Source organism: Ranitomeya variabilis, chromosome 5, assembly GCF_051348905.1.
Source record: "Ranitomeya variabilis isolate aRanVar5 chromosome 5, aRanVar5.hap1, whole genome shotgun sequence".
In the NCBI taxonomy this organism is placed as follows: domain Eukaryota; kingdom Metazoa; phylum Chordata; class Amphibia; order Anura; family Dendrobatidae; genus Ranitomeya; species Ranitomeya variabilis.
The window spans coordinates 128,741,891-128,759,557 of record NC_135236.1 but is presented as its reverse complement, the minus strand read 5'-3'; the positions used below and the strand labels follow the sequence as shown (position 1 = coordinate 128,759,557).

At 43.1% G+C, this 17,667-nt stretch overlaps 1 protein-coding gene across 15 annotated transcripts in view; it reads right to left on the bottom strand.

The window, feature by feature from the left end:
* MEGF11 (multiple EGF like domains 11) overlaps positions 1–17,667 on the bottom strand; it is a 598,735-nt gene that overhangs the window by 519,808 nt on the left and 61,260 nt on the right. For 7 of the 15 annotated variants that reach the window (XM_077263273.1, XM_077263271.1, XM_077263283.1 and 4 more), the window contains exon 1: positions 10,455–10,550. The exons of the other annotated variants lie outside the window; for them this stretch is intronic. In XM_077263273.1, the coding sequence (XP_077119388.1) occupies positions 10,455–10,473 (19 nt within the window). In that variant the 5' untranslated portion in view covers positions 10,474–10,550. Of the gene's footprint in view, positions 1–10,454; positions 10,551–17,667 lie in introns of those variants that run through there. 15 annotated transcript variants of the gene reach the window in all.

The window sequence follows — 17,667 nt, the reverse complement described above, 5'->3', positions numbered from 1 at the left end:
GAATGGGTGACCTTCAAGTGGACCCGCGCGGCCACCACCAATCTGATGGGGTTTCCAGGGGACGTCCAGGAGGAGGGGGAGAGTATTGAGGTCATCCGCCAGAGGGAATACCGTCAGCAGCTGCGCCAGCAGGAAGAGGAGTGGGCCCGCAAGAAGGAGCTCCGGCGTCAGGCAGAGCGGGAGAAGGACCTTCAAGCTAAAGCCCAGATCAGGCAGGCTGCTGAGGAGAACTGGGGCCCGCAGCGCTACGGCGTGATCAGCACCTTCCGGCTGCAGGGAGGTTGGGGCTTCATTAAGGAGCCCGGTCTTGCCTTGGAAGTGTTTGTAAACCGGCGGGATGTGGAGGCGCACCTCATTGAGGGACACCCAGGCCGGGACCTCTACCCAGGAGACCGAGTTCGGTATACCCGCCACTGGGGAGACAAATGGTGGTATGCCTTGCATGTGAGTAAATACAAGCCGGAAGTGACACCACCACCCTCCGATGATTTACCGAGACCCGCGGTCATTGCTCCAATCTCCCTGTGTGCCAAGTGTCTGCGGACCATCACTCCGAGGAGAACCGTGAGTACCCAGACCCCTATCCAGGGTGCAGACGCCCTTTATGTGGTGGCGGGAGGAGGGCGGTACTCACGGAAGCCCTCCCCAGACTTGGAGGGATAAACCTCGATACCACGAGTATGTAAATAGTTACTGTTCTACTGTTTTGCTGCTGAACCCGTCTAGGGTTAACTCTTAAAGGGGATCCCTTTGTTGACCCGGGATCCCTATTGTTTTGTTTGTTTTTTCTAAGTTTTGCACAAGTTTCCAGAACTGCCGCAATCATGAACAGTGCATGATACAAACTTTTTGTAAATAGTTTGCACCTTATTAAAGGTGCTCCCTACTGGTTTTACTTAAAGAAGGACTCTTTGTGAAGTTACCGCACCGGAGCCTTTGCTGAGTATGGACTGGTAGCTTGAGAAGATGTGCTACCTCATAAAGACTTGGTCCCCTCTTAAAGGGGATGTTCATTTGTTGCACTTAAAGAATGGTATTGCTTTAAAACTGAAAGATAGCAATAATGTCTTGACAAAAAGAAAGTGATGATAATGTTTGCATGAGAAAGTTATGTGTATTTAACGAGTTAATTGTGAAAAATGTTTGATAATGTTGATAGAAAAGATGAGGACAGAGAGTGAACCCGTACGGGGTTAGTTAGTGAGTCCTCTTAGGGGCCTTGAAGAAATGGCTCATTGATCCTAAACTGAAAGTAATGTTATGTTCTATACTGTGTATAGTAGTTGAAAAGACAGAAGGCTCGGGCTGAAAGGAGCGGTCCTGTAAGAAAGGAGAGGCAGTAGATCTGGCGCTGTTAGGACAGGCGGTCCTGCAGATTTAAAGAAGGAGAATGTAAAAGTTAAATTGCCTTATAATGTGATTATAAGAAGGTCTTTAGCGGATTCAGAGTGTACGTCCTTAAAGGCAATGTTAAATTATTGTTCAAGAATTTGTACTAAGTAGAATACCCGGTTGGGTAAGAAAAGTTACTTATAGCATGTTGCTATGATATTTAACCATGTTTGTAACGTTCAACTGTCCTCACCTCCCATAAAGGGAAGCTCTGGTTAAATATACTTATTGTTATTGCACTCAACAAAATTGTATGTCTTTTTGCTAAACTGTATTGTTGTTTTCTTCCCAGTCCCGGAGTACTGGATTTAACCAGGGGGGAGTGCAGCGCCCCAGAGTCCTGGTCGTTGCAGTACTGTGGCTCCGCCACTAAGGGGAGCTGTGGTACGTCCGATGGCACTGAAGGAGTTCATCTGATCAGGTATCACAGACACCAATACATTTCACCGCCGGGCCTCCAGGAGGAGCTAAGGGTTCTATTCATTAGGCCACTCTCCACATACTGGTAAAACTGGGGGTCAGGCAGGAAGTTAGACAGAAAGCTGACTGGGTTGGAACCAGGCAACACCTTGTGGCAGAGGGTGTTGCGGGAGAAGATTCGGTAGGGTCTCTGTCAGGGGTGGGATCCTGACAGAGACTTGGCAACTTGAGCGAACGTAACGGGACCGTGCCTGCTCAGTATAGCGGCGGTGCCCAAGAAGGGATTGGAAGTGAGATAGATTGTGCTGAGTGAGAAACGAGATCAAAGCAACAAGGAGAATACCAGTAGGGGTCGTGCTGTAAGACCGAGGCAACATCCTACTGAGGCGCACAACCGGCGGCCGGAACGCCGAGGGAGTATTACAATATTCAGCTTCAAGCAATACTCTAAACAGCGGCAGGACAGTCAGTCTAAGGCGGGCTGTCTCACCTAAATCACCTATGCAGTCTTGGGGGGCAACTAGTGGAGAGGGGCGACTCTAGGGTCCCGGAAGAGCTCCGAGCCTACCCGTCAAACGGGTGCCGTTCTAACCGTAACATCAGGGAGGGACGGAGAATTAGCAGAACATCATCTAATCGAGTTGTGAGGGAACTTAAGAAACGGACACAACAGTTGTGGGGACTTTCCGTAAGCACAGCAGGGGAGGACCACAACACATAGCGCTAGAAGGAAGGCACAGATTTCCACCTGTTAAGAGAACTCTGGAGGTGCCATTGGACCGGCCGGACTTGCGCAGCCTGGTTATCTGGATTCCGGACTGAGGACCCAGAGATCTTCAGTAAAGAGGTAAAGAGACTGCAACCTGGTGTCCTCGTTATTTATCGCACCGCACCACTACAGCCTCACACCACCATCATCCATCATATCTATTACTGTACGCCCCTCAGCAGGGTCACGGACCGGGCCTAGCCACCGTGACAACCCCAGAGCAGAGACTCAGAAGCCCGGTACCGGGTACCCCTCGGCCCTGCAGCAGTGGGGGCGCTACACAATATGTACAGGTAAAAACTTGGTCTAGGTTTTCGTAGGGCACCACATGAGCACATTATGGCCTCTGTGAGCAGCAGGATTTCTATCAAACTTTTCATCTAATTCAGCCAATGTAAATCACATTACAAAGATATTAGAAAAATCTATTTTCGTATCTATTTTTACCTTCTGATACAGAAAGAAAAAACACAAGCATACCAAACCTCAGAGGAGTATCTAGAATGCCCATGGCCCTAACGTAAAATCTGTAACAAAATCTCCACCTTCCATGGAGCATTTGAAATACTATTGTGTTACGGAACACTAGAGATCCCACACTCTTACTCTATAAAAAAGATTTTTTTATAAATAAAAATTTCCTCCCAGGAAGCATTGCATAACCTATAAGGCTATGCTCACATCACATTTTGCCACACGTCAGTGGATCCGTTGGGGCTTCTGTCTAAAATCCTGAAAAAAAGGATTTGGGTGGTTCCACAGATGGGGCTCTTGAGTTAAATGAAGCAAACAGAGTAAATTGGAGCTCTGTCTGATGTCAATTTCAGCCATGTCCACCTTTTTGAGGCAGGCACAAAAGCATGATTGACTGCGGGCACTGATGAAAAGGATGTCAGACAGCGCACAAAGTTACTCTGCTTGCTTACTTAAGCTCAATAACCCCACCCAAATCCTGCTTTTCAAGGCATCGGACTGGTTTGGGTTGGAGTAGTGGTATTGCAACCACCAGGTGAAGCTCTGGCAGGTAGCATAGTCAGGAATAGCCAGGGGTCGGTACACGAAGCAGCAATGTAGTTAAAGGATCAGCAGGTTGCATGGTCAAGAATAGCCAGGTGTTGGTACACAGAGAAGCAGTATAATCTTGGAATGAAGCAGCAGGTGAAAGGAAAGCTTGACTAAAGGATGGGAGCGCAATAATCTCGAACGGAAGGAAGTGCAATGTCAGGTTTAAGTAGGGTGTTCAGAGTAGAGTCAATCAGGAACTCAGGGTGGAGACAATCAGGAATAACACAGGGACTAGTATCTGGGTTAGGGCTCGTACTCACTTGCATGACATACGGCTGAGTCTTGCATGTTAAAACCCGGCTCTGCCGCCAGCACTCCAGAGCGGAGCGTGCGGCCGCATAGCAATACATGGAGCTGCACGCTCCGCTCCCAAGTGCCGGCAGCAGAGCCGGGTGTTACCATGTGAGACTCGGCCTTATTTCACACAAGTGAGTATGAGCCCTTAGAAAGGAACTGTCCAGCAAGCTGAATAGCTCAGAGGGAAGATCTGGTGCACAAGAGGTGCTGTGTTCGAGTCCTGACACCCTGACAGAGTCACTGCAAAGATGCAATCTGAATATAGCCTTAGTCTCTCTATGCCAAAGTGACAGTCACCTTACAGAAACACTTTACTCGTTAGACCCTTCATCGAAGACCTTCCAGCTTGGTAACCAATCTACTATTTACACTGATGAGGGGCAAAAACCTTGAAATAGCTTTCTGCGAATGGAGGTCTTTTCCTTTTTGGAGAATATTGAGCAATTGCTACCTCTAATATGTGGCATTAGAGGCGCCTTTAGGTGTTCTAAGGCATCAGCACCTGGGTGCATCTGCTAAAACTGCATCATTCTGCATCCTCTATGTCTCTGCCAACAGTACCATAAAGGAGACAACTGTATAGCCTCACACTACTAGGAGGCATTCATACACAGTTTGTGGTACTAATGCCAGATTTTCATCAAACTCCTAATCTAAGATCAGCTGCAAAGTTTTTACAAGACTTGGATTAGTAGTCCAGATAAGAGCAGAGTATTTTTGATCTGAGTGCAATCTAAAAAAACATCAGATCTCACTCGGATTAATGTTAACCTATGAGATTGTATACAATTCTTTCCTTGGACAGAGAATTCAGAGGAAAAAAATCATTGAATGCCCAACCCAAGTTTGATTTGATATTTGGATCGCACTCGGCCATGCAAGTCAATGAGTGCGTGGGAAACATTGCACTGCACTTGGATGTCATCTGAGTGCAGTCCGAGTTTCGCACACTGACAGATTGCAGAAGATGGAGGACTTCAACAACTTCTCATCTGAGAGAATCAGATAACACTGTGATCAGAGTTTGATCAGAGTGTAACTTGCCCGATTCTCTGGGACGAGAGAATCTACGTCCGTCTGCACCTTCCCTAAGAGAGCAGGAACAAAAACCTGAAATGTGTGATACTTACTTCAGATATGTTCACATAGTTCCTGGTGCATGATACATTGTCTGGAAAGATTTTACATACCATATATAAAAATAGAATAGAGGAAATGTCACAATGCGTATTTGTCTGCTTAGATACAATTCTTTGTCATATGTTTCATCACCACATAGAAATCTCATGTCCAAATGATAATAAAAATGGTAAAATAATGTCTTCACCTAACAATAACATTATCAGTAAAATATATTAGAACCCTGGTCTTCCTGTACAGCAAATCTATCAATCAAAAATCCCAAGAGGATACAAGACAAGACAATCATAACTTGAAAGTGTTAAGAGTAGTACAGCCCTGGCTACCTGAGAGCGCATTATCCACTTACCCTTGACTAGAAAGACACTCTACCTGATGTAAGTACAGATAATGAAAAAGAGAAAGAACTACACAGCGAGCATAGAGAACGTACTGAGCGGACTGGCAAAGTGGAAGATACAGAGCTACAAAAGACTAGATACAATTACTTCTAAAAACTGATGAAAATGTTACGCAATACTCAATAAGAACCGACTCATCTCTAAGATAAAAATACCCAGTTCCCTCTAGAAGTCCTTTCAGATCGCCAACCATATAACTTTCTAAAGGGCATCTGTCAATACAAAATGACTGTTCAAACCAAGCACTTACATAGCCTGGTTACATACAGTTTAATAGCCTGTTTACACAGACGGCCCCCGCTTCAAACACGCACAGAATGTGAATCTGTAATACACTGTTCAGTGCATGTAGGCTGCTTGTTCGTTGGGTGAAATGATCTTTTGCGCATTGCTCTAGGCAGTACTTGTAGAGTGTAAACAGGACCTGCACTGAACGATGATCATTTGTGCAGCCCAAAAGATCATTTCACCTGACGAACAAGTGTTTTGCTCATTTGTAGGATGATCGGCAACCTGTTTGCCCTGCACCATTACCGTGAAATGAGCATTATGAGGAATGTTCGCTCACAAAACTAATGTAGTCCAAATGGACTTTCACAGTTGTAGTGAAAGTAAAATTTTATACGAACATGCCCAATAATGTCTGCCTCTGTTTAAATGGCGGCCTAGGTACTAACCACACGCACATGGACATTGTATTCTGCACACTTCGCTCATGACATCAGCACATCCAATACAATCTGCAGAGGAGAAAGTAATAGTCTGCGGCGCTATTCTTAAACAACTGCATTCAGCCGTGTGTGAGCGCAGCATGGACGCCATTGATTCTCATGAAAAAACAGCCAATATACCCAGGTTTTCAACATAAAGGATGGCAGATCAATACCGGCAAATATACTGTATACTGTGCTGTTTGTTTCTGCACAGAAATCAATCCTTCCTATGCTCTGTCTGGTTATTTCATGTTCAAACATTTACACTCGGTGTGTTTGTGGCAGACCGTCTTCTGCTAGATCATATATCAGTCATGTGGATCAATTACACCCCAGACTATTGCACTAATTGTAACGGACTAAAACGCTACTGCATTAGTGTTCAGTCATTGTCATGCGGCAATATTCTGCATTTACAGAGTTCTGTGAGGCTCGGGCACACACTGGCATCTCATCTAGGTTTGTCAATGTGGCCGGAACGTAATTTATTATTTGGCAAAACTCATTGCACAATCACAATTTGCCGTTTATAGCTTTTCATAAGACTGCAGATAAATCTACCAAATTATTCTAACTTTTATAGATTGACCATTGGGCCAATATCTTGTTAAAAGACTGACAACTCTTGTCCACCATCCATAATTCCTTTGGGTCTAACTAATATAACCCCTATAATACATGTTTGTGCCAAAATCTTCACAGTGGAACCCACTAGTTTCATTTTGGATAATAAAGGGGATCCCGAGCAGAGAACTCCCTCTATGATCTCAGCATGGAAATGGGTAGTCCTCCTATTAGGAATCTTTCCTGTGCTGCACCTCTTCTTTACACTACTCTCTCCATGGGTCCATCCAGAATATAGAAATCTTTATTCCCACCTCTTCACGAAGCTCACTGCAGTACGTAGCTAATAAACCCCTCCACTAGATCCTTTCTTTCTATCGTCTCCAATTTGAGGTGAGGTTAGGTGATAACTTGGTAAGCAGTAATAAGCAGTGGTGGCGCTCCAGCTCTTTGCTATCTCCAGGAGGCCCATGTTTGGCTACTGCTTCATTCTTACTGAACACTTCAGAGCCCCATTCTTGGAATCAATGTGGGTCCCAGCTGTTGTCGGGGTAATAACATTCAAATTGGGAATTACATGTTAATCCCTGGCTTACAAAATCTGATCACAGCGATCCCTACTGGGTGGTTGGTCTACTAGGTTGGATGTGCACGTACATATATGTAAGAGGGTGCCAGGGAAAATCATGCTCTTTTTCCTCTCTAATAAAACGGGTGTTCTTTTGTGTATTAAAAATGTATTTTGAGTGCATAGAATATTACGGCACTAATATGAACAACTATGTTGGTAATGTGAATGGTATAATAAAAACAATTTCATAGAATGTTTTAAATAATAGTAATATGAACTCATATTGGGTCAATGTATTAAACATAGGAAAAGTGTAAGGGTAAGAAATCAGGACATAGGTATAGGAATAGGATAAAGTGTTAGATATAGATAAGGAATGGGAAAGTGCAGAGGAGGACACAACAGTCAGGAAGTAGATAGTTACAGTATAGAAACAGTTAAAGTGTTTGGGAACAGCCCCAACATGGGAGGAGCAGGGTTAGTTAAAAGGGAAACACTTCCTGCTTTAGGGAGATGAGCAGGTTAGATGAGAGAGTGATAAGTGAAGTCCAAGGCCAAAGGGCTGAAAAGCACAAGAGAGTATGAACTTTTGGGCAGCATGCAAAGGGCAGCCACTAACTTCACCAGACCTTCCCAGGACGTCCGGGGCCTATGGCCCGAAATTAGAGAGGAGTGTGCCTGTATCACTATCCAGAATGGAAAGCCAGACAGGGAAAGGCGGGTTAGAATCCATGAAAGCTGCGGAGTCGGACAGAGTATTCCTGGGACCAGGGGTGCCAAACAAGAAAGGGATTACTCGGGCTGAAAAAATCATGACTGTAACATCGTACTGTGCTGTGTGACTAAGAAGGAATCTGGACTGGTCAGTAAAGTAAATTTGTTTGAAAAGTGCCTCCTGTTAAATATGCGGATGTTTCTGCATTCGGGATTGTAGAGACAGGGGAGGCTTCCTGCCAAACCATGAGTATTTTAACGTACACCCACAGCACAAGGGAAATGAGACACCAGTTACTTGTGGGGTGCCAGGATGTGGGAACACAGCAGCTCCTCCATGACTATCGCACCTTACGTACATCTATTCTTTCAAGGGGATCAACGGGCAGCCTAAATCAGAGTCTTCCTGCTTGACTGCAGTTAAATATATTTTTCCCTGAAACGCTCATAAGATTCAGAGAAGTTATAGTGAGAAGATCTGGCAGTGGGGCCATAGCCTAAGAGCAGACTAGTTTGGTGGCCCCGAACGGCTCTGCCCATCACTGGTCCAGATGATTGACAGGTCTTTGAAGAGACACTACCACAAAGATTTTGTTTACGAAATCTGCCTATGTGTATGGTATATAATAGTATGTGTTAATATACTCACATACTGCCGCTCTCTGGTCTGCAGCGCCGTTCTGCTCTTCTTCTCAGTCACATCAACGCACGTCAGACTCTCCAGGTCACGCTATGCTCTGTGTGACCTAGAAGTCCATTTTACAATGTAAGTCTATGGAGCCTTGTTCGGACTTTTCATAGATTTACATTGTAAAAGCCACGCAAAGCGATGTCTGACCCAGAAAGTCTGCAGAGGGGTGATGTCACTGAGAAGAGGAGCAGAACGGCACTGTATACCAGAGTAGGCAGTGGTAGGTGATTATATTACTACACTCACACTACACTACATGCACATATACACACATTTATTTAAAAAAATCTTCATAGGAGAGCTTCTATAACTCAAGTGTACATAGGCCTGTCCATCACCTGGAGAAGCGCCGGACTTGCCTGGACTCCGGCTATGGCCCCTGGCCAGATCTTCTAACTCTACTTGTGTCAGAGAAGAATGTGCTGTGGTTTGGGCAGCATGAATCAGCTGACAGGGTCCCTTTAATCTCATTTGTTGATGTTGGTTGGTGGAGACATGAAACAAATGCCCTTGTGCCAGTCATATCACCCATCGGCCATTTTACGATCAAGGCCCTCACTCCTTGTACCATTACATCAGATTGTAACTGTATGTACTATACACTATACCATATTGTACAAAGCTGCGGAGTGTGCTGATACTTTATAAAATTATTAACAACAATGTGCTGATCTAATATCACCAGGTAGTCAGTGTAGGAAGCTGGTTTCCACTTCAGAATAGAATGATAATAGCACGTGATCAGGTAATGGCCACGCACATACTGAGAGAAACGAGCCTCCTTAATGTGATAACTTGTGCCACTTAAACTGATCCCTATGTGTGCTACATTAACAGCATTCGCAGATTCAGATATACGTATATCCTGTGAATATTGCAGAAAGCAAGGTCAGGAAAGAGAGTCACTACAATCAGCCGGTATACAGTCCTGATGAACAATGCTCCTTTTCTTCTGCCTCTTATGCAAATTTAGCCCTACAGAAATGTCATTTACGGTACATGACTGGCCTGTAAGTCAATGTCTGACTAAAGATTTTAATTACAAGAGTGAAGGACAGAAGCTCTTCTTCTTTTTAGTGAAGAGCTACAGTAATTGCACACATTCTGCATGGAGCATTGCCTATAGTCTCTGTACCTGTAAGTTAAATAGGTCTTTCAATTTCCGTCAGCAGCAAACCTCAAAGCTTCACATTAGATCTGTCGTTTCTGATCTATGTAACAAAATAAAAAATGAAAATCCTTACATTTCCCAAATAGTTTTGTCATGTTTTGTGCAACCAGTCAATATATACTAAGTTCTGAATAGACCAGAATTCAGAGGATGTAACAGATACCTCTTAGGACAATCCCTTTGACTTAGAATAGATTATAAGTTTATTTTGTTGCATGGATCCTCAGAAATCATTTATAATCTACTGTAAAACATTCAGTTTATGTTTAATTTCCCTGCACTGCCTCCGCAGGAAAAATAAGGCATTACACTTGGCCCATTGAAATCAGTAGACTCAATGAAATGCACAGAACGTGGCAGACCTCCAGAGTGAGAGCTCCTCTTGGTAATCACTTCAGCACAATGAATGGATGAGGGTCCACAAAGAGAAGAAAATTATTTTGTAAATCAGACAACCCTTTTAAGTTCAGTATCGCTCTCGGATAATACCAACTTATAAATCTTTTTCATATCCTTCAGTTATGTCTGATTCTGTGAATTACTTACTATAGGTGTTTGGCACCATTAACTCAACCACTTCTTTCAGACACGTTGGTCAAGAAAAAGTCCTCATACTCATCATGGCTTCACTGTAATCAACTCTGCAATGATAGCAATGAAACAGATTCTAAAAACCACATAAACCATATAAAATAACAGTCAATATAAGCTTTATGCAGGTGGAGATGATAAGGTTCAGTACAAGTGGGTCATAATGTGGACAAGCCCTATCACAGCTAAATATGTGAGTCAGAAAGTGTCTGCTCTCGTCGGGCTGAGTCTATTTGTGGAAGTATCTGTGGATCACACCTTTAGGATCACGCCGTACTCTGCTGTCATCTCTATAATAATACCAGTTACATCAGAAACTGACAAAGAGATACAGGAAATGTCTTGGTCTAGATAACCCTGAATAGCACTCCACGGCACATTTTATTTTTACCTTTATTCCTAATCCTAATATATATATTTTTCTCACATTTAGAACCAAGAATAAAACCGGAGTTTTAAATATTCACATATCACAACAACTCATTTGTCATTTTTTAAAGAGTTAGTAAATAGTGTTGAGCGAATGTGATTGGATAAGGTGTTCTCCGAGCATGCCTCAGTGCTAACCAAGTGTCTTCGACGTGCTCTAAAAAATATGTTCGAGTCCACGGGGCTGCTTGTATTGCGATCCACTCGCGGCTGTTAATCTGTTAAATGCTGCTGTCTATCTCTGACAACAGCATTTAATGTGATTGCACCGGAAGAGCGTCACTAATCCCGCCCATCGGCGCCCGTGTCACATGACCACAAGTCGCCTATGGGTTAGCATGACAATCCGGGGTCTGCAGCAGACCCCTGTTGTTGTCAATGTCCGACTGCTATGAGCGTCACCCAGCGTCTGTGTGCAGCAGAGGCAATCAGAAGATCACAGCTTCTAATCTCCCATGGAGACTATTGAAGCAAGTGAAAAGTCAAAAAATGTTTTTAAAAATATAAAAGTTAAAATCACCCCAATTTTTCCCCATTCAAAATAAAAAAAAAAACAGCAACACATATTTGGTATCGCCGTATTCAGAATCACCTGATCTATCAATATATAAAAAGAATTAACCTGATCGGTAAACGGCGTAGTGAAAAAAAAAGTCAATTAAATTTTTTTGGTTGCCGCAACATTGCATTAAAATGCAATAATGGGCAATGATCAAAAGATTGTATCTATGCCAAAATACTATAATTAAAAACGTCAGCTTGGCGCACCAAAAATAAGCCCTCACCATGCCAAGATCACAAAAAATGGAGACGCTACGGGTCTCGGAAAATGATGCAATTTTTTTTTTTTTTAACAAACTTTGGATTTCTTTTTCACAGCTTAAATAAAAAAGAACCTAGACATGTTTGGTATCTACGAACTCATAATCACCTGGAGAATCATAATGGCAGGTCAGTTTTAGCATTTGGTGAACATGGTGAACAAAATAAAAAAAAAAACAGTTGTGGAATTGCACTTTTTTGTAATTTCATCGCACTTGGAATTTTTTTTTCCTGTTTTCCAGTACAAGATATGGAAAAACCAATGCCGTTGTTCAAAAGTCCAACTCATCCCGCCAAAAACAAGCCCTCACATGGCCATATTGACAGAAAAATAAAAAGTTATAAAAAAGCAGGGGAGCAAAAAAACCCGCAAAAACGAAAATGAAGGGGTTAAGGGGCTGTATAAAGAAAAAAGATATATCAAGAAATAAAGTTCACAAACATTAAATTGAGCCAATTATCATCATCAATTTTTCATCACAACTGCACAAGTGTAATGACATACCTCCTACTTTTACAGAAGACAAAGAGGGATAAATTATTTCAAATTTCTGGTCACACCCCTCACCACACCCCATAGTCACATCCATTTGCCATTTATTTCTACTCCGGCAGGAAAAGATGCCTGAGGTGGCACTGAGGGACATTCAGCACACCGACCAGGACAGCAGGGCAAAGACACTGTACTGTATTTGGGACAGTTAGGTGCTATGGATTTATTTTTTGCTTATTCATTCATTTTTTTGCGCAGACAGAACTTTCTCATTTTTAAGTGCCATTTTGCTACCATATTCACACATAACGTAAAATGCTGCGTTTTTTTCTGCCGCTGTATCTGCCTGTATTTGCAGGTGTCCACGCCAAACTACACAAAACAGTCTTCTCTGATTAGTGCATTTTCTAGGCTTTTATGCTTTTTCCCCGTATTTGATGCATTTTTGCTGCAGATTTGAAGCAGCATTTTTAATCTCTCTTTATAATACAGAAAACCTTTCATTCTGTAAATAAAAAACTTTTTTTTTTACATGCTCTTTACATTCTCTTAATATGCATTTTCATTCCAGCTACTCGTAGAACCATAGAGAGAAAAAAAAGATGTGCAGGGGGCACAATTTTCATGAAATCATATCCACTTTGCTTTGACAGTTAAACGCAGCAGAATTTCTGCTAAAAAAAAATGCAGCAGAAAAACATAACACTATTTACACTATATGTGAACATGGCCTAACTGTCTAAGCAAAATATGTCTGTGTTATTTGCTGATTTGTTACATTTATTTTTATTTTTATAAAAGTCCATTAAAAATAGTCCATTAAAAATATTGTAATTGTTTTTCATTATCTTTAGTAGTTTTCCAAGAAGAAAAAAAATCTTTTATTTTCCCTCTAGAATACAAGTGTATAAAAATGCACTGGTGTATAGAACTGTAGTTCTATGTACCAGTACAATCTGCCTATAATGAAGAAGAATACAATGCACATTCATAGAAAGTTCTCCTATACTTGGAAGTGTAGCCTGAGGCTCATTGCTACTTCTTCCAATGCTAAAGGTTGGGAGTTCTTATCTTTGGGAAGACCACATTTCAAGATTAGAGCTCTATGAGTAAAATAATTAAATACATAACAGAGAGACGCCGATCCCCATTCGTGAGCAAATAACTAAGAAACACATGTAGTGACGCCTGCACAACAGGAAATGAGACATTGCAGAAACTGAGTTGAGTGACAGTTAGGTCGGCGTCACACTCAGCGTAAGACAATACGGTCCGTTTTTTACGGCCGTAATATGGCCGTAATACGCAGAAAAGTCCCCAAAATAGTGATCCGCATGTCATCCGTAGGCAGGGTGTGTCAGCGTATTTTGCGCATGGCATCCTCCGTATGTAATCCGTATGGCATCCGTACTGCGATATTTTCTCGCAGGCTTGCAAAACCGACATCTAATGGATTTATGTGCTCAAATGTTCGTTAAAACATATACAGTATATATATATATATATATATATGTCACTGAGACACATATGTATATATTCTGTATTTATATTTAATTCAGCGCGATATATGTGAAAAGCCGGTAATTCAATTGCCGGCTTTTCATTTCTCCTTCCCAAACCAGACATGATATGAGACATGGTTTACATACAGTAAACCATCTCATATCCCCTTTTTTTTTGCATATTCCACACTACTAATGTTAGTAGTGTGTAAGTGCAAAATTTGGGCGCTGTAGCTTGTAAAATAAAGGGTTAAATGGTGGAAAAAATTGGCGTGGGCTCCTGCGCAATTTTCTCCGCCAGAGCGGTAAAGCCAGTGACTGACGGCAGATATTAATAGCCAGGAGAGGGTCCATGGTTATTGGCCCCCCCGTGGCTAGAAACATCTGCCCCCAGCCACCCCAGAAAAGGCACATCTGAAAGATGCGCCTATTCTGGCACTTGGCCACTCTCTTCCCATTCCCCTGTAGCGGTGGGATATGGGGTAATGAAGGGTTAATGTCACCTTGCTATTGTAAGGTGACATTAAGCCAGGTTAATAATGGAGAGGCGTCAATTATGTCACCTATCCATTATTAATCCAATAGTACGAAATGGTTAATAAAACACACACACATGATTACAAAGTATTTTAATGAAATAAAGACACATGTTGTTGTAATATTTTATTAGGCTCTTAATCCATCTGAAGACCATCGTCCTGAAACAAAGTTAAAAAAACAAACAACAATATTCCAAACCTTCCTTCGTTATGTCCCACGATGTAAATCCATCTGAAGGGGTTAAATCATTTTACAGCCAGGAGCTGTGCTAATGCACTCGCTCGTGCCTGTAAACCCCCGGGTACTGAAAGGAAAGCTGGGTGATCTGTAGTTACCTTGAGTTGTGGTGAGGCGCCCTCTGCTGGATGTCCTCATATGAACTCGAGCGTGGGAATTTTCCAATCCCACCGCTACATGGGAGTGGGAAGAGAGTGACCAAGTGCCAGAATAGGCGCATCTTCCAGATGTGCCTTTTCTGGGGTGGCTGGGGGCAGATGTTTGTAGCCAGGGGGGCCAATAACCATGGACCCTCTCTAGGCTATTAATATCTGCCCTCAGTCACTGGCTTTACCACTCTGGCGGAGAAAATTGCGCGGGAGCCCACGCCAATTTTTTCCGCCATTTAACCCTTTATTTTACAAGCTACATCGCCCAAATTTTGCGAAATATGCAAAAAAAAAAGGGATATGAGATGGTTTACTGTATGTAAACCATGTCTCATATCCTGTCGGGTTTGTGAAGGAGAAATGAAAAGCCGGCAATTGAATTACCGGCTTTTCACTAACAGCGGTGCGTATTTCTCGCAAGTCACACTGCTGGTCCGTGTGGAATCCGTATTTTTCTTGCCCCCATAGACTTTCATTGGCGATTTTTTTGCGCAATACGGTGACAAACGCAGCATGCTGCGATTTTCTACGGCCGTACAAGACCATATATTACGGATGCGTAATATACGGCAGAAAGGAGCTGGGCCATAGAGAATCATTGGGCCGTGTGTAATGCGTATTTTACGGACGTAGTTTATGCGCTCATACGTCCGTAAAACTCGCTAGTGTCACGCCGGCCTTAGGATGTAGCCCTGATGTACTGGGGCAGCTCCCATGAATTGGAACAGCTGGATCTGAAAGGGTTGAGAGCTATGGTGATGATATGCCAGCGATGAGTGAAACATAGGCAAGTCAATTTATTCACAAATTACTCAGAATGATCACAGAGTAATGGCCTAACAATAGGCTCTGAAATATTTATTTTTTGGTGCAGGGACTGGATGCAGAGAACTTGATAAAAGAAAGTCCAATTAGGGGTTTATCTTCAAAATAGAAGCTCAAACCCGTGAGTGACACTGTTAGGGTATGTGCACACGCTGCGGATTTTGCTGCCGAACCGCAGCGTTTCCGCAGCTGTGGGTCCGCAGCAGTTTCCCATGCGTTTAGAGTATAATGTAAACCAATGGGAAACGAAATCCGCAGTGCACATGCTGCGGAAAAAACTGGGCGGAAATGCAGCAGTTTACATTCCACAGCATGTCAATTCTTTGTGCGGATTCCGCTGCGGGTTTACACCTGCTCCAATAGAAAACTGCAGGTGAAAACCCGCAGCGGAATCTGCAATAAAAACCGCGATAAATCCGCAGGAAAAACAGCAGCGGTTTTGCACTGCGGATTTATCAAAACCGCTGCGGAAAATTCCGCAATGGAATCCGCAGCGTGTGCACATGGCCCAAGGGTTTGGCGGAACGCACCAAATATATATTTATAGAGTAATCGGTGAATTCACAACCCGGGGTCCACCGTGCAGGAGTAAAACCCGCTGCTAGTAACTGATGGTACTATATGGCGGGATAAGTGAACTCTGTTACTTCACAGAGTCACAAAAGACAAGAGAATGCTGAGCCCTGTTAACCTCACAGAGGAACACAGCTACCAAATAGAGCGAACAGTGGTCATGCAGTCAGAATAGCACACGCAAAACTCCTCACCGGAGGTGCCTGTATTCTAGGGGCTTATTTCAGCCGGGCCCTGAATCCACTCACACAAAACTCCTCACCGGAGGTGCCGGTATTCTAGGGGCTTATTTCAGCCGAACCCTGAAACCACATACATATGACCACAATGGCGCAGAACACACAACTTAGCTGATACTAGCGCATGGCCGTGCCGCCATGTGAACCTTTTATAGCTGCAGCAACTTCAGGACCTTCCTAGAGGACCAATGGGAGCTGCTGCAGTACCTGAGCAACTTCAAGACCTTCCTAGAGGACCAATGGGAGCTGCTGCAGTACCTGAGCATGTGACCCCCGACCTCCAATGAGAGGTCTTACCCTGGGCCTGCTCAGAAGGGGAAAAGCAGGACTTTGTCCCAGAGACGTCTGCTCACCGCTGACCAGTACTGGTTACAATGGCTGAACCTGGAAAGGCAGCAGTAATCATCCACACCGTATCAGGCTGAGCCAGACTCTGGGACCGACGTCTCCACTGAGGCTGGAGAAGAATGGGAGACCTCAGCGGGGATGGCTCGAGATTCCCCCTGTGCAGAGGCGGGAACTCGACCCCTAACAGACACTGAAATTGAAAGTAAATATACGTTTCAAGAACCATTTAAAAAAACAACAAAAAAAACCAAACACTTTTCCCATATATAGAAGCTTTATTATGTAAAAAACTGAAAAAAAAAGAAATAATTGGTATCACAATATGCATATTGATATATATTTTAAAATTATCACAATTTTTTTAACTGATTTTCTTTTTTAAGAATGCCAGTATTACTTTTACATAGTCACCATGCTTCAAAAAAAAGAAGAAAAAGTGATAAACAAGTCAAACACTGTACATCTCAAAATGGTACGAATAAAAAATAAAACAAAAATCAAGCCCTCACCCAGCTCCACCCAATAGTTATGAATCAGAGTATGGCAACACAAAAAGTGAAGCAAAAAATAATACATTTGGTATCGCAGAATATTTAAAGCATACAATGATGGTAAAATTGTCTCAAAAACAAGTTAACATACAGCTACATCAGTAGAAAAACAAAAAAATTACACTGCAAATAATCCATCTGTTCTTAAAGGGAATCTGTCACCCCAAAATTCGCCTATAAGCTAAGGCCACCGCCAACAGGGGCTTATCTACAGCATTCTGGAATACTGTATATAAGCCCCCGATGTAACCTGAAAGATAAGAAAAGCAAGTTAGATTATACTCACCCAGGGGTGGTCCCGGTGCGGTCCTGTCCGATGGATGTTGCGGTCCGGGGCCTCCTATCTTCATGCGATGACTTCCTCTTCTTTGCTTCCTGTAGCGGCTCCTGCGCAGGCGTACTCTATCTGCCCTGTTGAGGGCAAAGTACTGCAGTGCACAGGTGCCGGGCCTCTCTGACC